This window comes from Capricornis sumatraensis, chromosome 14 (genome assembly GCF_032405125.1).
Source record: "Capricornis sumatraensis isolate serow.1 chromosome 14, serow.2, whole genome shotgun sequence".
Lineage (NCBI taxonomy): Eukaryota > Metazoa > Chordata > Mammalia > Artiodactyla > Bovidae > Capricornis > Capricornis sumatraensis.
The window spans coordinates 38,172,930-38,195,690 of NC_091082.1; the positions used below are offsets into that span (position 1 = coordinate 38,172,930).

Sequence of the window (22,761 nt, forward strand, 5' to 3'; positions counted from 1 at the left end):
AAAACTCCACTTGCACAAGAATTTTATTAGGCAGTGACTGGAGGGACTGTGCTAGACTGATTTCTTTAATCAGAGATCTGTATTGCAAAGGGCAATAAGTTTCATTTCATGAATTAGGAAAAAATTTTCTTTGTCTGCAGTGTCAGAAGTCCTGGGAACATTTGTGTGAAAGTGATATGCTTTCGATTTATTCCTGTGATGATTCAGACTCTTACTGCCCAGTGTGAAAGACAATGTTCCTGCAGAAATAGGAGAGGAGCCAAAGCAAACACTCCCAAACAGAATCAACCCAAATGACTGGAATGAGGAAATAAGGGGAAAAAGAGAGCTGAGCATGTGGTGCAGAGTGGGACCATGCCCACAGAATCCTGGGCCTTCTGAGCATGTGCAAAGCAGGGAGGGGTGGTCTCTACCTGTTTCAGTCTACCACCCTGCACTCTGTTTTCAAGACACACATAGGGGTCTTTAAAGAAGATAAAACAATCCTATTAAATTCTAAAAACCCTACCTCGCCCTGCCTTCCCTTCTCTTTGCTCTTCTCCTTTCCTGTAATCATAGGAACAGAGCAACAAAGACCTGGATTTACAGCATTTATGCAGAGTCACCATTAGTCTACAGGTCGAAGCTAATTCCCATGGGCTCTGATGAAAAACGCTTTCTTCCTGTCTGCAGTCTTGATTGGTAGATAAGAGTTAGAAGGTTGGCTCTGCTTGGCAGGGGAATTGGTGGGCAAGGGGGAGGGTGGAAGCCCTGATTGGAGGAAAGACGAGGAGATGAGGGCCTGGCTCTGATTGGTAGGGGAGCCTGCCACTTGCAAACCCTTGACTGGTGGAAAGGAGACAGGAGTCATGCTCTGATTGGCGGGGAGTTCTCCGGGTGTAAGCCGTGTTTACCTCTGTGCCCCTGAGAACTGGTGTTGCCTGTTTCAAACCTCTTGTCCCCAGTGCTCCATGTCTCCAGCATAGGGTCCACTCTGGAATCTGTCTGGGTGCTAATCCCTCCCCACCCTAGAGGGGTGCTGCTGAATCCTCGCCTGCCATGCTGCCAGCCTCCCCAAGGTGTAAGCAGGGCTGTCTCCAAGCCACCAACGCTGCACTTGTTTCAAGGACAAGGGCCCAGCTTGCCCCCAATGATCAGTGTTGCAGAAAAGATGACAGGCATTAAAATGGCATGTCAGTAATTCTCTTTGAAACTTACTAGAAAATATGAAAAATAATGCACCTCACCGCCTTGTCCCCATCTGTAGATTTAGAAACATTACCGAAGAAAGCAAAAGGTTTTCTTCCCAGTGCCTGACTCCTCATTGGTTTAACTGACTGAGGACATGCATTAACAGCTGCTGAAGACAGGCTTTGTGCCCTTTCCAGCCCCCACTTCCATCCCCTTCTCCAGCGGTCCATGTGTTTTCATGAGGTCTTCAGGCTCAGATTGGTGTACCCACCAAACATTCCTCCTTGTAATCATGTAAAGACAAGAGCTGATGTCTCAGAAAGGCATCTGGAAATTGAAAACTGGGCTTCTCTCCTTTTGAGGTCTTCTGAGGCTTCTCACTTCTCTCAGTTTACCCTTAATGGGAATAGTAAAACTTTTCTTTTCATTTTTACCAAAGTATTTCACAGAAGAACTAAAAAAACAAAAACAAAAACAAAAAAACCTATAGGTGACAAAGTAGGGGAAAACAATACTGTTAGAAATAGGAGCTAGAATATTTAAGGAGGAAAGGGTGAGGTTGGGAGGGTCCTAACCCATAAGTAGCCCAAGAAAGAATGCAGTGGCTGACTGCACTTTCCACCTTGTAGCTAAGACAACACGCAGAATGTGAGGTCATAGAAAGGTTGCTGTGGAAGTTTCCCCAGGGACACTGTCTCTGGGCCTCTGGGGAAGGGGAACACAGGTGCTGGGCAGAGGTCTGTTGGCTGTGTGAGCACCTTCTGAACAAAGGCTTTTGCAGACAGGTACCTCTCATCTCAGGGCTTCCCTGGTGGCTCAGTTGGTAAAGGATCTGCCTGCAACGCAGGAGACCTCAGTTCGATTCCCAGGTTGGGAAGGTCCCCTGGAGAAGGCATAGGCTACCCACTCCAGTATTCTTGGGCTTCCCTTATGGCTTAGCTGGTAAAGAATCCACCTGCAATGTGGGAGACCTGGGTTTGATCCCTGAGTTGGAAAGATCCCCTGGAGAATGGAAAGGTTACCCACTCCAGTATTCTGGCCTGGAGAATTCAGGGGGTCATCTGAATTTAATGACCCCAGTTTTCAATTTCCAGATGCCTTTCTGAGACATCAGCTCTTGTCTTTACATGATTACAGGGAGGAATGTTTGGTGGGTACACCAATCTGAGCCTGAAGACCCAGTCCATGGGGTCACAAAGAGTGGGACATGACTCAGTGACTTTCACTTTCACCTTTTCACCTCTCATCTCTTCCCACTCTGTCCTCATTCAGGCCTGCATTTGGGATTTTTGTTTTTTACCATTTCAATGTTCAGTTCAGTTCAGTCGCTCAGTTGTGTCTGACTCTTTGTGACCCCAGGAATTGCAGCCCGCCAGGCCTCCCTGTCCATTACCAACTCCCGGAGTTCACTCAGACTCACGTCCATCGAGTCCGTGATGCCATCCAGCCATCTCATCCTCTGTCGTCCCCTTCTCCTCCTGCCCCCAATCCCTCCCAGCATCAGGGTCTTTTCCAATGAGTCAACTCTTTGTATGAGGTGGCCAAAGTACTGGAGTTTCAGCTTTAGCATCATTCCTTCCAAAGAACACCCAGGACTGATCTCCTTTAGAATGGACTGGTTGGATCTCCTTGCAGTCTAAGGGACTCTCAAGAGGCTTCTCCAACACCACAGTTCAAAAGCATCGATTCTTCGGCGCTCAGCCTTCTTCATAGTCCAACTCTCACATCCATACATGACTACTGGAAAAACCATAGCCTTGACTAGATGGACTTTTGTTGGCAAAGTAATGTCTCTGCTTTTGAATATGCTATCTAGGTTGGTCATAACTTCCCTTCCAAGGAGTAAGCATCTTTTAATTTCATGGCTGCAATGAAGACCTACAAAATTTCAATGTTAGCCATATGAATTTATTGTTATTTAAATGATTGATCTCTTAAGTGTTTATGCCTTGCTAGACTGAATAGTAACTAAACAGACAGGGGAAACACACACACACACATGCTCAAAATGCATGATTTCTGAAATCCTGTTTATCGTTCATTGTTTTCCCCTCCCTTCTTACTGTTTTTGCCTCTGACAAATCAAGGCCGCTTTGCAGACGTGTAGGCAGACATGGCATTTACTCTGTCCTGTATCTGCTGCAGCCAGCGAGCTCTGGGGAGGGTGCTTCCCAGGCCGCACCAGGAGCGTAGCATCTGTGCACAGACTGTGGCTCTGCAGGGCCCGGCCTCGCCTGCTCCCCCACCCTCCCCTTCCTGTCCTTTTGCCAGTTCATCACTCTGCACAGAAGGGAAGCGACCAGATGGATTTTGGCCACCGCTAATGTACTTCTATTTATGAGTAATCATTTTAAACAGAAAATGGGGTTTGCTGTCCTGAGAGGTCAGATTGAAAAGACCAAAGCTCTCATCCTGAGAATCTGGTTTCACTGAGTGAAGACAAAAAGGTAGAGGGGCTAAAAGGTAGTTGTTGGTGAAGAGTGGTGGCAGCCGAAAGCTAAGCCTATGGATACGCCAAATGGAAAAGCCATCTTTTGTCATTAGAGGAGGAAATGAATAAATTAGTTTTGGCTAGGTACAACCACCCCACTCATATATCTGCAACAAGGGCTCAATAAAAACTAGATGACCTAGGAGCTAAACAAAAGGAGCAGTAGAGACGATATCTTCTATTTGTGTTATTGCTGTTGTTCAGTCACTCAGTCGTGTCCGACTCTTTGTGACCCCAAGGCAGCACACCAGGCTTCCCTGTCCTTCACTGTCTCCGGGAGCTTGTTCAAACTCATGTCCACTGAGTTGGTGATGCCATCCAACCATCTTGTCTTCTGTCGTTATTGGGCGGTGCCATCTGAAAACCAGGAGTAAAACACAATTCCGTGAATTCAGATTGTTGACAGTCACGAGCACTGTAGGATGAACATCACACAGATCCACATTCGGAAGGTTTTTTGCCTCAGGTAAAGTACTACATTACTTTTTTTGCATCACATTCTAAGCTCGGATTAAATTCTCATTTCTGTGTTAGATTGAAAGAATTTTAAAGTAAGACTAAGTTTTGAGTACTACTTGTGTGTGCGTGCTCAGTTGTGTCCGGCTTGTTTGCAGCCCCACAGACTGTAGCCCACCAGGCTCCTCTGTCCATGGGGTTTTCCAGGCAAGAATACTGGAGTGGGTTGCCATTTCCTTCTCCAGGGGATCTTTTTGACCAACAAATTCTGGCCGCTTTCTACCCTTTTGTAGACAAATGTTGATTTTAATCGCTGAGTTGATGTGCTGTCTTCTGTTTATACACCAAGACACGGCAGGTACTGAGGGAATCCAGAAACGGGGGGTGAACGCTGCTCCCCAGAGCTCCTCGCGGCTAAGCCACTCTGCTTCTCTGGCTCTCGTGAGCCCCTCCCTCTCGTCCTCGGTGTCTGTGCTATGCTGTGGCACTGATAGGGGTTGCCTTCATTTAGTAAACAAAAATATAGGATGCCCAGTTAAATTTGAATTTCAGATAAACAACAAACAATTGTGTCGTACAAATTTGTCTCATGCGATAACCGGCATCCTGTATTTTATCTGGCATCCCTAGGCTATGTTTAGATTGTCTGCCAGGAAAACCTCTGCCTTCTCACTAGGGTCCCCTAGAGTCCATTACACAAGACCTGCACACCAACTTACCCATGCCTGTGGCCTGCAGTATGTAGTAAATGCCTCTGCTGGTTTTTTTCCACATGTAAGACCCAGAAGGAAAGTTATGACCAACCTAGATAGCATATTGAAAAGCAGAGACATTACTTTGCCAACTAAGGTCCGTCTAGTCAAGGCTATGGTTTTCCCAGTGGTCATGTATAGATGTGAGAGTTGGACTGTGAAGAAAGCTGAGTGCTGAAGAATTGATGCTTTTGACTATGGTGTTGGAGAAGACTCTTGAGAGTCCATTGGACTGCAAGGAGATCCAACCAGTCCATTCTAAAGGAGATCAGCCCTGGGTATTCTTTGGGAGGACTGATGCTAAAGCTGAAACTCCAGTACTTTGGCCACCTCATGCGAACAGTTGACTCATTGGAAAAGACTCTGATGCTGGGAGGGATTGGGGGCAGGAGGAGAAGGGGACGACAGAGGATGAGATGGCTGGATGGCATCACCGACTCGATGGACATGAGTTTGAGTGAACTCTGGGAGTTGGTGATGGTCAGGGAGGCCTGGAGCGCTGTGATTCATGGGGTCGCAAAGAGTTGGACACGACTGAGCGACTGAACTGAACTGAACTGAAGACCCAGAGTGGACTTCCCTGGTGGCTCAGTAGTAAAGAATCTGCCTGCCAATGCAGGAGTCACAGGTTCAATCCCTGAGTCAGGAAGATCCCCTGGAGAAGGAAACCCACTCTAACCCACTCTAGTATTCTTGCCTGGGAAATCCCATGGACAGAGGAGCCTGGTGGGCTACAGTCCATGGGGTCACAAAAGAGTCAGACACGACTGAGCAACTGAACAACAGCAAAGACCCAGAGTAATCGTGATCGAGGGTACAATAGTGATCGAGGGACAATAGTGATAGTGATCTAGGGTACAAAGTTGTAGGTAATAAAAAACAGTAGGAGGAGGATGCAGCGGCACCCCCAGGAGAAAGGCTCTGTAGATATTTCCAACTTCATGTTCATAAGTGGAGAGTCTTTGACTTATTCTCTTGATTTTGACCTTAAGGAAGTCACTGGAACTCCTTGGATCCCAGCTTCATTTCTGACACAACACCTGCCTGATAACTCTAAAGGAACATGGTTTTAAAGAGCCAGGCAATACTTACATACAAGAGCTGTTGCATAGCTAGTTTTTCCTCTTCATTTGCAGGGAAGAGACACTTTCCAAGGTCACCAAGTGCCAGGGCTTCTGGAAATGGAGCGTTGTTTGGGAGAGGGATCTTGGTGATTCCAGACGTTTCCGCTCTCTGCTCTGGAGGCTCCGTTGTTTGGGGGACTGCAGCCTATGTGGTTTCTCTGATGTCTGCTCCACTTCTCCTCCTTCCTATTTGCCAGGGCTGGATGCAAAGTCTGGACCCCAAATTCTAAGGACCTGAGAGAGGATCTGCTCAGGCAGATACTATTAACTGAAACTCCCAATTCGATGTTGTTTTGGAGACTAGACATGTGTCCGGATCACTATCCTTCCTCATGTTCAGGCTTGAAGGAATGCATCAGGCTGGGGCACCAAGCCCCAGATCTAAAGAACTGTGGCCTGAGTTTCAGGATGATGGGACACAGCACTTAGCACTTTGTTGGGAAGGGACCACCTGGCAGTCTCTTCCTCCAAAGGGGCTTAGGGCACAGTGGGTACTTCAAGTCTCTGAGTGGATTTCCACCTCTTATCCTCACGCACAGCTTCAAAGAACCTCCGCCGACCCTGATCCCACCATTGCATTTATCCACCAAATACAGACTTCCAAGTGGTCCTTCCTCCATGATGGCAAATAGAAAACTTTTGGTTATTCAAAAGATCATGAAGTTACGTTAGAAATACAGAGAAGAAGGGGCAGTTCCTTGGTGGTGCAGTGGCTAAATGCTACACTTCCAGTGCAGGGGACCTGGGTTTGATCACTGGTCAGGAAAGTAGATCTAACATGCCAGAACTAAAGACCCCAGATCCCGTGTGCTGGGACCAAGACCTGGCACAGCCAAATAAATAAATAAAATACCTAAAAAAAAAAAAAGAAATATATAGAAGGGGAAGCTGACTAAACAGCTAGTTCCTGTGATCTCATTCATCATCCAGATTCCAACTGTGGGGACTGCCTTCCTTCTTTGCCTTTTATTTACCACTAAACTATCCTATATCCTAATCTCCTCTCTAGTGATGGCTGAACTACTATTCCTATCTACATAATTTAGTTTTTTCAATCAAGAAAAAATGAAATTAAAGAAAAAGCAGACTGCCTATATTTATAGTTACTTTTAGACTAAGTTCCTGTCTGGACCAGAAGCTTAGGCAAGGATTTTTTTTTTTTCTTCCTTGTTTAGTTTGTGCAGATCTTGTCAACCCTCCAATCTTGTACTTGGAAAATAACAACCAGCCATTTATGGGCTGTCATCATTCTGATGAATGATATGAGCCTTCTCTGTTCCCTAAGTGCATATCTTCTTCCTGACCCTTGATCTGAGGCAATTAAGAAAAGCAATAAAATCACAAAACCTCACTCTTGATCAATGTATTCCAGCCAGAGGGAGATCAGGTTGTCCTTACAGAATACCTATAATTAGATTGGGTTTGAAATTTGGACTGCTGTATCAAGTAGAAAAAAAAAAAAGCATAGTCTTTTTTCTATGCATTTTTTAAGCACAGAAAAAAATCACTATCCCAACATTTCTGAAAGAGCCAGAGAGATCCAAAAGCTGTGAACAGACTTAGGACTGAAATCAAGGCATTTCGAACTAAGGACCTTATTGTGACACTTTCTAAGTAGCCAGTTGTGTAGTAGTTAGGTCTTGTACAAACAAGGGGTGGTACTTGGAAGTCACCAAAATTTTTGTGTAGCCCAAATAAGCAACAACAGTGAAAGGGAATAAAGTATTCTAATAGCAATGATTCCCTTACCACTCATGATACCTTGAGATACTGTGAAGCTACAAACTGAACTTTTTTAATAACAGTTTTATTGAGGTATAATTTATGCACATAACTGCATCTATGTAAAGTGTACAATGCATTTTGAAAGATGTAGACATCCATGAAACTATGACCACAATCAAGGTACATTTCTATCAATTTCAGAAGTTGCCCTGTGACCTTTATAATCCATCTTCCCACCATCCTTTGCCCCTCAAGGATCTGTTTCTGTCGCTATGGGGTTAGTTTGCACTTTCTAAAATTTTATATAACCAGAAACATACAATATATAGTCTCTTCTTCCTGGCTTCTTTAACTCAGAATAGTTAGAGACTCAACCACGTTTGTTTATGTATCCATAGTTTGTTCTTTTTTATTGCTGAATAATATTCTATTGTGTTAGTGATGAACTATGGGGTGTTTCCATTTTTTGGCTATTACGGCTGCTATGGACTTTTGTCCATTTTATCTCTCTTAGGTAAGAACCTAGGTGTGGAATTGCTGAGTCATGCAGAGATCTGTACTTAACTTTATAAGAAACTGCCAAGCTGTTTTCCAAATGGTTGGTAATGTTTCATATTCTCCCTAGCTGTGTATGTGAATTTGGTTGGTTCACATCCTCACCAACACTTGGCAGCAAGTGTGCACACATGCATGTGTGGTAAAATTTGTGCAACATAAAATTTGCCATTTTAACTATTTTTAAGTGTACAATTCAGCGGCAGTAAGTACATTTGCAAAGTTGTGACGCCATCGCCACCATTACCCTAAAAAAATTTTTTTTATCCTCCAAACCGAAACAGTTAAGTTTTAGCTTTTACATTTAGACCCATATAACTTTCCTTTCCCTCTTCCTTCAGCCCCTGTTAACCATTGTTCTACTTCCTGCCTCTTTGAACTTGTCTATTACAGATATTTAAGTCAAATCACACTATTTGTTCTTGCGTCTGGCTTATTTCACATGACATGTTTTTGAGGTTTGTCCATGCTGTGTATGTACCATTTCATTCATCTTGTGGCTTTGATTTGCATTTCCCCGATGATCAATGATGTTGAACATCTTTTCATGTATTTATTGATCATTTGTAGATCTTCTTTGGAGAAATGTGTATTCAAGTCTCTTGCCCATTTAACAATTGGGTTGCTTGTCTTTTTGTTGAACTGTCAATGACCTTTCTATATTCTGGATATTTAACCTTTACCAGATATCTGAATTGTACATATGTCCTCCCTTTCTGTGGGGTGTCTTTTCATTATCTTGATAATTTCCTTTGATGCACAAATTGAAAAACATATTTTTTGAGGAAGTCCTATTTACCCGTTTTCTCTTTTGTAGCTTGTACTTTTGGTGTCATACCTAAGAATCCATTCCCAAATTCATCGCCATGGAGATGTACCTTATGCTGTATACACCCCTAAGAGTTTTGTGGGTTTAGCTCATATTTAGATTATCGATCCATTTTGGGATGATTTTTGTATATGTTGTGAGGCAGGGGTTCAATTTCTTTCTTTTGGGTGTGGAAATCCAGGTGTCCTGGAACTATTTCTTTCCTCACTGAATGAACCTGATGCCCTCATCATAAATCAACTGGGCAAAGAGGTACAGGCTTGTTTCTGGATTCTTAATTCTATTCCATTGGTCTATGAGTGAGTGAGTGAGTGAGTATGTGAAGGTCACTCATTTGTGTCCGACTCTTTGCAACCCCATGAACTATACAGTCCATTGAATTCTCTAGGCCAGAATACTGGAGTGGGTAGCCTTTCCCTTCTCCCGGGGATCTTCCCAACCCAGGGATCAAACCCAGGTCTCCCTCATTGCAGGCGGCTTCTTTACCAGCTGAGCCACAAGGGAAGCCCCCATTAGTCTATAGGTCTATCTTTATGCCAGCATCACACTGTTTTGGTTACTGAAGTTTTGTAGTGAGTTTTGAAATTGGGAAATGTGAGTCCTCCAATTTTGTCTCTTTTTTCAAGACTGTTTTGGCTTTTTGGGCCCCCTTGCAGTGCCATATAAATTTTATAATTGGGTTTTCTACTTTGGCAAAATAGGCTCAAAATAGGGATTACATTCAATCTGTAGATCACTTTAGGTATTATTAACTTAATAATATTATCTCCCCATTCATCAATGATACCTTTCCATTTATATAGATTTTATTTCATTTCTTTAATAATGTTTTATAGTTTTCAATGTACAATTTTCTCTTTCTTGGTTAAATTTATTCCTAGGTATTTTATTCTTTCAGATTCCATTGCAAATGAAATTGCTGTCTTAATTTCCTTAAAGAATGTTGAATTTTGTCAAATGTTTTTTCTGCATCAATTGGGATAATCATGAAGTTCTTTTTCGTTATCCTATCAATGTGATGAATTACATTGATTTTCTTAGGCTGAACCACCCTTGCATTCTTGGGCTAATGTCAGTCTTTTAATCATTCGAGCAGGCGTGTGGTGGTATCAGTTTTCATTTGCATCTTGATGACTAATGATATTCAGCAACTTCTCATGTGCTCATTGTGTATATATACACAATGCCTAATGTAAATAAATTTATCCAGTAAAGGCCTTGTATTCAGTACAGAAAGGGGTTTTCAAATGGGTTGTCATAATATTGAGTTGCATGAAATCTTTACATATTCTGAATACAAGGCCTTTACTTGATAAATTTATTGTGAATTTCCGACCCCCTGTCTTCAGCTTGTTTTTTCATTTTCCTAACCATGTTCAAAGAGCATGTGTTTTAACAGTCCAGCTGATCAGCTTTTTTCCCTTTATGGTTTGTGTACTTTGTATTCTAAGAAATCTTTACTTACTCAAAGGTTGTGAAGATTTTCTGTTTTAGAAGTTTAATAGTTTTAGCTTTTGCATTTATATCCATTTATTTTAAAGTTAATTTTTGTTTTGTGTAAGGTAAAAGTTTAAGTTTATTCTCTAGTGAGACATAGAGTTGTTTCAGCATTATTTGTTGAAGACGTCCTTTCTCCCCTAACTGCCTTGGCACGTTAGATCACTTGAACACATACTCAGGGCTTTCCTTTTGCCAAACCACAGTTTTGAATATTGCAGCATTCAGTTTTGAAATCAAGAAGTTCAAGTCTACCAGTTTTGTTCTAACAAGTTCACCGCTATCTTCTAGGTCATATGCATCTCCAAACAAATTTTAAAATCAGCCTGTCCACTTCAAATTTTGATGGAATTCTAAGAGGGCCAGTGTCAGGTCTATTAGTTCAGTTCAGTTCAGTCGCTCAGTCGTGTCCGACTCTTTGCGACCCCATGAATCACAGCACGCCAGGCCTCCCTGTCCATCTCCAACTCCCGGAGTTCACTCAAACTCATGTTCATGGAGTCAGTGATGCCATCCAGCCATCTCATCCTCTGTCGTCCCCTTCTCCTCCTGCCCCCAATCCCTCCCAGCATCAGGGTCTTTTCCAATGAGTCAACTCTTTGTATGAGGTGGCCAAAGTACTGGAGTTTCAGCTTTAGCATCATTCCTCCCAAAGAACACCCAGGGCTGATCTCCTTTAGAATGGATTGGTTGGATCTCCTTGCAGTCCAAGGGACTCTCAAGAGTCTTCTCCAACACCACAGTTCAAAAGCATCAATTCTTTGGTGCTCAGCTTTCTTCACAGTCCAACTCTCACATCCATACATGACCACTGGAAAAACCATAGCCTTGACTAGATGGACCTTTGTTGGCAAAGTAATGTCTCTGCTTTTGAATATGGTATCTAGGTTGGTATCTAACTTTTTTTATTTAACTTTTCTTCCAAGGAGTAAGCATCTTTTAATTTCATGGCTTCAGTCACCATCTGCAGTGATTTTGGAGCCCAGAAAAATAAAGTCTGACACTGTTTCCACATCTATTTCCCATGAAATGATGGGACCAGATGCCATGGTCTTTGTTTTCTGAATGTTGAGCTTTAAGCCAACTTTCTTGCTCTCCTCTTTCACTTTCATCAAGAGGCTTTTTAGTTCCTCTTCACTTTCTGCCATTAGGGTGGTGTCATCTGCATATCTGAGGTTATTGATATTTCTCCTGGCAATCTTGATTCCAGCTTGTGCTTCCTCCAGCCCAGCATTTCTCATGATGTACTCTGCATCTAAGTTAAATAAGTAGGGTGACAATACACAGCCTTGATGTACTCCTTTTCTTATTTGAAACCAGTCTGTTGTTCCATGTCCAGTTCTAACTGTTTCTTACTGACCTGCATATAGGTTTCTCAAGAGGCAGGTCAGGTAGTCTGGTATTCCCATCTCTTTCAGAGTTTTCCACAGTTTATTGTGATCCACACAGTCAAAGGCTTTGGCATAGTCACTAAAGCAGAAATAGATGTTTTTCTGGAATTCTCTTGCTTTTTCAATGATCCAGCAGATGCTGGCAATTTGATCTCTGGTTCCTCTGCCTTTTCTAAAACCAGCTTGAACATCTGGAAGTTCGCAGTTCACGTATTGCTGAAACCTGGCTTGGAGAATTTTGAGCATTACTTTACTAGCATGTGACATGAGTACAATTGTGCAGTAGCTTGAGCATTCTTTGGCATTGCCTTTCTTTGGGATTGGAATGAAAACTGACCTTTTCCAGTCCTGTGGCCACTGCTGAGTTTTCCAAATGTGCTGGCATATTGAGTGAAGCACTTTCACAGCATCATCTTTCAGGATTTGAAACAGCTCCACTGGAATTCCATCACTTCCACTAGCTTTGTTCGTAGTGATTCTTTTTAAGGCCCACTTCACTTCACATTCCAGGATGTCTGGCTCTAGGTGAGTGATCACATCATCATGATTATCTTGGTCGTGAAGCTCTTTTATGTACAGTTCTGTGTATTCTTGCCACCTCTTCTTAATGTCTTCTGCTTCTGTTAGGTCCATACCATTTCTGTCCTTTATCGAGCCCATCTTTGCATGAAATGTTCCCTTGGTATCTCTAATTTTCTTGAAGAGATCTCTAGTCTTTCCCATTCTGTTGTTTTCCTCTATTTCTTTGCATTGATTGCTGAGGAAGGCTTTCTTATCTCTCCTTGCTATTCTTTGGAACTCTGCATTCAGATGGTTCTTTCTTTCCTTTTCTCCTTTGCTTTCATTTCTCTCTTTTCACAGCTATTTGTAAGGCCTCCTCAGACAGTCATTTTGCTTTTTTGCATTTCTTTTCCATGGGGATGGTCTTGATACCTGTGTCCTGTACTATATTATGAACCTCTATTCAGAGTTCATCAGGCACTCTATCAGATCTAGTCCCTTAAATCTATTTCTCACTGCCAGTGCATAATCATAAGGGATTTGATTTAGGTCACACGTGAATGGTCTAGTGGTTTTCCCTACTTTCTTAAATTTAAGTGTGAATTTGGCAATAAGGAGTTCATGATATGAGCCAAGGTCAGCTCCTGCTCTTGTTTTTGGTGACTGTATAGAGCTTCTCCATCTTTGGCTGCAAAGAATATAATCAATCTGATTTCATTGTTGACCATCTGGTGATGTCCATGTGTAGAGTCTTCTCTTGTGTTGTTGGAAGAGGGTGTTTGCTATGACCAGTGTGTTCTCTTGGCAAAACTTTATTAGCCTTTGCCCTGCTTCATTCCATTACTCCAAAGCCAAATTTGCCTTTTACCCCAGGTGTTTCTTGATTTCCTACTTTTGCATTCCAGTCAGGTCTATGGATCAGTATTATTTTCGTAAAATGAATTAGGAAGTCCATTTTCTCCTTCTGAAAGAGTGTTTTGTTGGATAGCTGCTATTTCTTACTTACATGACTGCTAGAATTTACTGGAGAAGCATCTAGATACGCAGTTCTGTGAGAAAGTTTTTCATTGTGCTATTTAGTGCTATTCAGACTTTAGATTTTGAAGAAGGCTCCTGCCAAGAAGCTTTTTACTCTTGGAAAGCCCATCCACTATTAATGCCACAAATGCTAACAAGAAGCAAAAAGTAGTAGTTACCAGGATTTTGCCTGGAGAAGATTCCTGTCTATCAAGGTGCTATGCAGGTGGGCTAGACAGAACTTTATTTTTACTCCTAATGCCTGATACATGATAGAAAGGAATGAACTTAAGCTTCCACCTCCATGAGTCGTAGTATTCTGTTTCTTCATTCTCCCTTCCCTTTCACAAATATATTTACCTTGCCAGATGCTAATTTCTTTAAGCTGGTACCATTTCTTGTTTTGAGAGCCCCAGCACCCAGCTCAGTGCTAGGTAAACTGTAGGCATTCCAGTTTGTCAAGGTACAGATAACAATTAACACTGTCGCTCATGGTACTGCAGTGTTTTTGGAGCAACAGGCAAGAGATTGAGTTTAGGACTGAACTCTTCCTAGGACTGCGAAGAAGAGATGCCTAGTAGCCTCCACCAAGAGATTGAAATGCTCCCAGAATTCCTTAAAGAAAATTCTTTAGCACATAAGGCTCACTAATTTATCCTTGAGTTTATTAAAATATCAGCTGGCACCAGAATTTGTACCATAAACCTTAGATCACTCTTACTCTTTTTGAAGATGGAAGCAACATAATAGAAGTGAATTTATAATGGATTCTGAAATTACAAGGCCTGATTTAAGGGATGTATGCTTACTGATCTAAGCATCAAATGAATAAACGTGCAAAATCTATGTACACTTCATAAGTAAGTATACAAGTGTACTGAAAACGTTGGTTAGTTGTGTCCGACACCTTTGTGACCCCATGGGCTGTAGCCCACCAGGCTCCTCTGTCCATGGAATTTTCCAGGCAAGAATACTGGAGTGGGTTGTCATTTCCTTCTCCAGAGGATCTTTCTGACAGAGACTGAACCCGCATCTCCTGCATTGGCAGGCGGATTCTTTACCACTGTGCCACAAGGGTAAGTTAATATGAACTGAGCCCACAGAAATGAATAGAGTTATACAGGTCACGTTAGTGGGAACACAAACATTTAGTCTCTCTCTGGATTGGGGTTAAATGCCACAAAGTCAGCTTCAGCAATACAAGTATAAGGTAAAAGATTTCTTTTTTCTTTTCCCAATCTTCCCTCTTCATTTCTCAATTCCTATCCCTTTCTCCACCTTACCATTTCAGCAAGACCCAATTCACATCTGTCCTTTCAAAACAAAGCCTACCTCCAAATTTTAAATCCTCTTAGCATAATACACAAATTCACAACTCAATATAGTAAACCTCCCAGAGAGATTTGATTTTTAAATCTGAAGGAATGAATTTTTACAGTGAATTTCAGTGGCTGTTTCAGGCAGATGGGGAGATGTTTTAGAAGCACTGGAGCATTACGTAGGGACCTATTAGACTACCCAAAGTAATCTACTTGCGGGGCCAGAGACCAACTTCTGAAATTACTTTACTTTCACTTTAAATAAAGCGGTTTTTCTCAGTACCCAAGAGGTTCAAATAAACTCTCTGAGACATTTTGTTGGTGTAGATTTTAAATTACAAGCTTGATCTGTTACCCCCAAATACAGTTTTTAAGGAAGATTAGTTACAAATCGTTGTCAGTACTTTCCAATGACAGGAAAAAATTACATGATAGTAAAACTGGATGAATTTTTTATGTGAGAGATAACAATTCTCCCATCACCAGATGGAATTACTCCAATTCATGCAATAAATGACCATTACATTTTTAAAAGCTGCCCTAGTTTTTCTAGGTGAGATTTCATGCCTATTTTAAATCAAGACCTCAGTATGCTCTTGAGCTCAGCTCCCTCTCCATGCGACACAGTGAGGACAAGCGTGGCTTTCCTGAGATGCAGCTGCCTCCAGGGACCAAAGCGTCATCTCAGGTCTTTCCCCTCAGTGTGAAGGCACCCAGGAAATCCTCAGTTTCAGAAGCAATGGCCCTGGTGGCCAATGTAATACTACAGATTATTTAGAACTTCAATAGTGATCAAAAAAAGGAACAGGAAGGAAATTTTGACTTATCTTGACATAAAACCGGCAGAAATCAGCATTGCCAAATTTCTGTAACTAGAAATCATGAGGGTAAAACAGAAGAGGTTCGTCTCTGTTGGGGATACCCACACAGTAGACTTTGTGAATGTCTCTTACAGAACCACATAAGATAGTACCATCAGCATTTTATATATTTACATACAAGTTGAATACAAATTCTTAAAATTTATCATAGAACATTAAAATAATCTTCTAATAAAATCAGCCTTAAGTATAAGGAATCTAGATTTCAGTATCTTGTACACTTCTAAATAAATATCTTTGATCTATAATCCTTGAAAATATTATAGTTTATGGTGGCATGATAGAGACAAGTCAAACAGTATTATAAGTAAAAATAAAACATCAATTTAAAAATAAGCCTAAAAACACACTGAGTTGAAATTATAGAAAATCAAAACACTAAGTATACAGTAATTAAATATCAGGTATAACCAAATGCATGCTAAATGACACAATTTCAACTTCTATAAAAAGCCCTTTAAAAATCATAAGTCTAAATAAATAAGCTGAAACATGAAGGGATGTACTGTACCAGCCAGTAACAACTAGTAAGAAAATTCTCTTTTTCTTTCAAATGATCCTAATGGAAAAACATGAAATAATGATCACTGCTAGAAAACTATAATCCATGTGTTTTGTTTCTTTTAGAATGCTATCAGTGAGATAAAAAAGTTAAAGAAAGGCTTCCTAATTGTTAGATCACTGTACTTTAGGAAAGGAAAACTGACAGATTTAAACAAAAATCAGACATTTGTCTATTTAAGATATGACTGAATTTTCATCTAATGACCCCGTATTAGGTCTGAATTAAGCCCATGATATGAATGCACATTCAAGCATCTGAATGTCTGATCTAATACTGAATTATATATGATGATTTAATTTCATTCATTAAAATATTAGTTTATTTTACCTAAGACCAGGATCAAAACATCTAGAGCAGGAACTAATATCTTATTTATCTTTGCAGAAGGGAGATTCTCAGAACATAATAGGTGCTCAGTAGGTCTTTACTGAATTGAGCTGAATCTGGCATTCATTACAGGAAGCATTGAATCCATGATGAAACTGGTTGCCTGAGACTCAGAGGGAGCTATTCAGTTTTATCTCTAGGCCTGTGATGAACTTCTGGCTAGTTAACCAAGTTAAGTGTCACTGTATCTGTCATAGTTTCTCAATTCAGGGCCAAGATTTCTATAATTCATCTGTTCCACAGTTAAGCCTTCTTGAAAGTTTTGTGCCTGCACATCTGTAGTCATGTTGAAAGAATATTCTTTGTTATTTTATGTTGGGTTTTTGCTTATGATAACTGTCTGAAATACACACACACACACACACACACAAAACCATTTTGCAAGTGGAAAACAGAATCTGGAAAGAGTGCACAAAGCCTAAATTATATAGCTCCCAACGTGAACTAAAAAAGACACTGAAACCATAAGGAAACGCCTTTTCATTACACACAAACTTATTGCGGGATGGCTGGAAGCAATGTCTTTGGACCAACAATTGTAAATCAACAGTGTCCTTTAACCATTAGCTTAGTGAAGTGAAGAAGTCGCTCAGTTGTGTCTGACTCTTTGCGACCCCACGGACTGTAGCCTACCAGGCTTCTCCGTCCATCGGATTTTCCAGGCAAGGGTACTGGAGTGGGTTGCCATTTCCTTCTCCAGGAGATCTTCCCGACCCAGGGATTGAACCCAAGTCTCCCGCATTGTAGGCCGATGCTTTACCATCTGAGCCACCAGGGAAGTCAACCATTAGCTTGAAGGTAGCCAAAAATGGTTTGGCTCCAGCACTGCCCTGTCTAATTCTGCTCAGTGTAGCTCATTACACTAGGAAGCAGCGAGGGGGAGGTGGACATGCTGTTCAAAGACCATTCCCTCCATCCACAGTGCTCAGATCATTATCGCTTCATTATGTGATTATTCTGAGAGCTCCTCTGGATTGCCATTTACAGTTGTTGTTTCTGATGTTTGTTGTTCCTCTGTGGGGAGGCGGCGGGGGGGCGGGGGGCGGCGCATGTTACAGAACTCCTGAAATAAAAGCTGCTTAGAAAGTCTCCCTCTGTGATGCTCACTGCCAGCATGCCTGTCCCTCGTGAACGCTTGCTAGGAGAGGTAGATCCAGTGTTTAAGTTCCGCTATTCCCTGTAGTAACTTAGTGTAATAGAAGTCCATGTTGTCTGCAAAGTCTGTACAAACGGGTGACTCCATGTCACCAAAAGTGCAGTATAACGCAGTTCCTCCCACACTAAGCAAAACCGTCACTATGCACAGCAAGACCAGTAAAATACAGGAACCACCTCCAACTTCATCTGCAAACAGGAAAACAGAGTAAGGTTAAGCTGACACAAGAATCAAATTCTAGTATCTTGTCTCACCGATTAAGATAACCAGATGTTTGTAATATTAGTCCTCTATGGATGGTCCCTGTTAGAAAGCTAGTGTATCAATGACTGTACGAGGACCTGTTACCATAAAGACAGACACCTGTGGAACTTGTGAATGCTAAAATTAAAACCAGTTCATTTATCCAATGGATGTAACCACTTCCATAAAAAAAGAAGAAGAAATCTGGCAGTACATCTCAGATCAAACACATGTGGTTAAGGATTTTTTTAGAAACAGGATTATGTAATTGTATTCTCCTTTGACTGACATATTTAGTTTAGCAGCTCTTCATAGTTAATTGACCTTAAGAGATTTAATAGTTTATACTTCGTATACTTTTTATACATACAAATAAAAAAGACTGTATCATTTGTGCTGTGTTTCTTGGTTTTTGGGGGAGGGTTTTGGTCAGTTCAATACTTTTATCATCTTTTCTGTTTTTGCCATGATTCCCACTCACCCTCTTATCTTTGTTAGCAATCTATTTTATGTGTTTTTTCAGCTATTTCTTTATCATATATTTATATACAAACATTTAGATACAATTTATTAAAACATCTATTTTGTTTTATTTGTCTACATGCACTGACACTGTTTCGAGCTGTGCTGTCCAACGTGGAGGCCAAGAAGCGCAGGTGGCTACTGAGCAAAGTTATATGACTTAGTCTAAGATGAGATGGTTCCTAAGGGAACTAGGGACTGTCAATTCTAATCCAGGGTTCCTCCTACTAGGCAACAATTCAGTACCAATTGGCACAAAGAACTGAGCACTTTATCTGGAGAAGACTGTGATAGTTACAAGCAAGGTTCAGAGGTAAAAATGAGGAGTGAGAACAGATTATTTCCATGGCTCCTGCCAGCTTTATAGTTGTAAAAATTTAGAAACAGCTACTGCTATCATTTTATGTCATACTTAGAAATTGTGTCTACACATTGACATCATTATTTAATAATGCAGTTGTTTTATAAACATGAAAAGCACACTGACATATTCTAGGCCATGTTTCTACTCTGATTTACCTAGGCCTTAGGTAAACTTAACAACAACCTTAAATACAAGCCCAGGAGGGGAAAAAAAAAAATCAAACAATAGCAACAGTGTTAAACTACTGCTCTTGAGAGACACTTTTTTCCCATAGAGTCGAGAAGAAATCACCAAAGAGAATATATTTGTAATTTATAAATATTTTCCACAACAATCAAGGAGTATTGACTGCCACTGAAAAGAAGACAAAAACAGCAGGCTCACTAAAAACAAAAAGTCAGAAAACAAAACACTACACAAAGAAACTGAGATGAGCTCTGAACACTGACCACTATCTGTGGGACAGGCAGGCAAGGAGATGAACTTGCAACTGGTCACTTATTTGAGCAAACAGAATACTTAGGACTTACTTAAGAACTTATGATAGTTCACTTCTCTGTGATTCTTTATATAATGCAACTAAGTCTACATATTCTTTACAAATCCTATTACCAAACATCTTATTGTTAATTCATTCTTTTGGCAAACACGGATCAAATCTGTGCCAGACACAGTGCTGAGCACTCTACCTTGATCTAAGCTGTCGTCTATTTCTTGGAATCTCACTCTTCGCTTGGGTGCTTTCTGCTGCATCTGGGCGGGATGATCTCCTACAGCATCATTCCTCTTCTTCAATATAGAGACCAGTCCTTCAGCAGGAACAACCTGTCAGAAATGACAAGAACCGTCTGTTATACCGTGGGAAGACACTTCAGTGATATTTTACATGTAATGGTAAGAAGGCTAATTCAATTCAACAAGTGTTAGAATTCCTATTGGAGTTTTAACCATAGGGGGGGAAAAAAATAACAATTATCAAAATTTTACAGAGTAATACTTTCACTTGTATTCAGATACTGCCAAATACAGACTTCTAAAACTGATTTCTTTTCTAAAGCCTTGAATTGAATCCAGGGCCAGGCAGTGTGACACAGCACCGACTGGAAATCAGGCCTCCTTTAAAGCTCCCCTTACCTGTTACGTCATCTATAAAATGATTCCTTTCTGCCCTTCTTTGCTTAATCATGAGTGCTGGGTTTTGCTTTACAACAGAGGCTTTTTTTTCATTCATCAGCAACTTTTAAGAAATGAGTATGTGAGGCTAAAAATATACTTGATACCAACTTCTAACATCAAAGTCAGTGTTGTCCTCAATTTCTCTGAGAAACTACACATTTACTAAATAATGTTACAGTGCTCTAAACACTTTACGAACTTCTCTTCTAGACTCTCTCTCAGATCCAGTTTACTAGGCACGTATTACCCTGTAGTATGCATAGCGTGGCAAACTATGGCCAGTAGGCCAAAGGCCCACTGCCTAGCTTTGTAAATATAATTTAATTGGAACACAGCCAAGCTCACTCATCTACATATTGTGTATGCCTGCTACGATGGGAAAACTAAATACAGGCCATAATGTCTAAAACATTCAATATTTGACCCTTCATAGAGTTTGCTATTATCTCTTTAGTCCCCCACCTCTACCCCTTTCTACGCTGTCTTTCTGGTTTTCACTTGGGATACCTCTCCTCTCCCTCCACCCTCCTCCCTTTATTTAGGATCAAAGACAAAACAGAAACCCTTGCCATTTTGGAATGAAAAGACTCCGAGGTGTAGGGAGAAAGAGAAGAGAATTGGTTCGTAGAGCCAGGCTGGGAAACTAGAGGGCTTACCAAAGGCCCCCTAAGCAGTAGGTTGATTCACACAGGTTGACTTGTGGCTGCCTTCTTGGACAAGCTGTAGGTGATGACATAGTTGGGCACTGTGTGCCTAACATTGTACGTGTCAGTGATTTGCAGGTATCACATCACTGTAAGCTGACCACTTCCTGTAATGTCACTTATCTGATCAATGGTATAAAATACTTAATATGACTTGGAGTTCCAGCCAACCATCTCTGATAATAAATTATTTGGAGTTCCAGCCAACCATCTCTGATACTAAATTATACATAAATATTATAGATTCCATTAGTTCTTTTTATAACTCAAGGCTTTTAGGGTCAAATAACTCAATATTGTCTTCTACTGGGCTTCCCTGAACATGGGTCTATAGAAACCATTATCTCAAAAAAAAAAAAAAAATCAATGTCAGTAACTTATTCTTTTTATAGAAAATATGTATTTCAGATGATGTAGTTCTTTTGAGAAAGCTAAAGTACTTTAGTGACATTAAAATGATAAGTACAAATTATGTAAAGGAATAGTTTTTCAATCTTTCATCAGAAAGCAAAACATTAAAGAGAATCTTTTGTAAAACAAAGAAAAACTTTACAAGTACTGGGTACTTAAGGGAGAAAAAGAAGTCCTAATAAGTTTCTGAAGGGCAAGACATGGGAAATGGAAATTAACTTTTCATAGATTCATTTACTTTACTATCAATTTTCTCCATAAAATAGTATTTACCAAAAGTGACGTCACCTATCACAGGTGCTTTCAAGTTGCTTTAACTACTTAGAATAAGCAATTCTATTAAGAATAGCTCTGAAGAAGACCCCCAGAATTGCATCACTATTAACTGTATATCACTGTGATCTGAGTTTTGAATCTGTAAATTCAAGAAACAGACCCAACAGTGAATCTAAAGAACTGCAACTATGAGTAAATGGATGGTGAAAGGCCAAGAGAAACTCTCCAAATCATCTGGAAAGACACAGATGGTGCTTCTAAGACCTAGGTGCAGGAGCTGTTAGGCCCCCACTTTAGCTCATGCCTGGCCTAATTTTGGGGTGTTTGGCTCCAGAAGTCAAGTAGTTACAGGATACAAGCCTTTCCAAGTGGCCCCATCTTATTTACCATGGGTGGCAGTGAACTTTGGCAAATTTTTTAAAGAGGGAAGAAGAAAGAGTATGAGGAATTATAGTTATGTGGGATGAGCCAGCATGCTATCTTGACACCCTCCCCACTCAACCCTTAATTCCTCGCAAAAAATCTAACCACAGGCTTTACTTTCTTTTCCTTTTTCTCTCCCACCAAGAACGTGTTTCAGCAAGACAGTGTCTGAAGTGAAGGAATGCGCTGTTTTCTGTTATTTCCCTTTAGTCTTGCTCAGGGATCTTCTCCAGGGATCCTTCTTTTTTACTTGCCCTCTGGTCCTACAGACTATAGGGATGGTGGGACTAAGTTTAGGCATAGGAGATGCAAGCCAAAAGGGAAACTCTCAGAAGACAGGTCTTTTCTGTTCTGGGAGGAGTTTTGAATAAAGGTCTTAGAACCTACACCTAGCCTGGAAATTCCTACTTACCATGCTAAGGCAATTGAACAAAAAATTAAAGAAATGGCTTTGGCAGAGTTTAATTTTATGGTAGAAGGGCAAGTTAGTTAAAACAAGATCAAGGTGTTAGTCTTGGGTCTCATTCAAAAGTTTGCCAAGTGTTTCTAAGTTTAGGGGACACAGAAATGTATCTTATTCAAACTACTTGAAAAAAAATTCTATGCTTCTATGCCTTTTAATTTTAAGATTAAAAGTTAAGAAATTTTAAACCTCAAAAAACAAAGCTTTAAAAACTAAATTTAGCTAATTCTCTGGTGATCCAGTGGTTAGGACTCTGTGCTCTCACTGCTGAGGGCCCGGGTTCAACCCCTGGTTGGGAGAACTAAGATTCCACAAGCTACATGGTACAGCAAAAAAAAGAAAAAGAGAGAAAATAACACTAAA

At 40.8% G+C, this 22,761-nt stretch overlaps 1 protein-coding gene across 1 annotated transcript in view; it reads right to left on the reverse strand.

Annotated features, from left to right (window-relative positions):
• Window positions 1-17,798: 17,798 nt before the first annotated feature.
• The window catches only part of CNST (consortin, connexin sorting protein), an 84,746-nt gene continuing 79,783 nt past the window's right edge, over window positions 17,799-22,761 (reverse strand). Inside the window, exons 10-11 of the mRNA XM_068986491.1 lie at window positions 19,635-19,770; window positions 17,799-18,004 (exon numbers count right to left, since the gene is read on the reverse strand). Of these exons, the coding sequence (XP_068842592.1) occupies window positions 17,799-18,004; window positions 19,635-19,770 (342 nt within the window). The remainder of the gene's footprint in view (window positions 18,005-19,634; window positions 19,771-22,761) is intronic.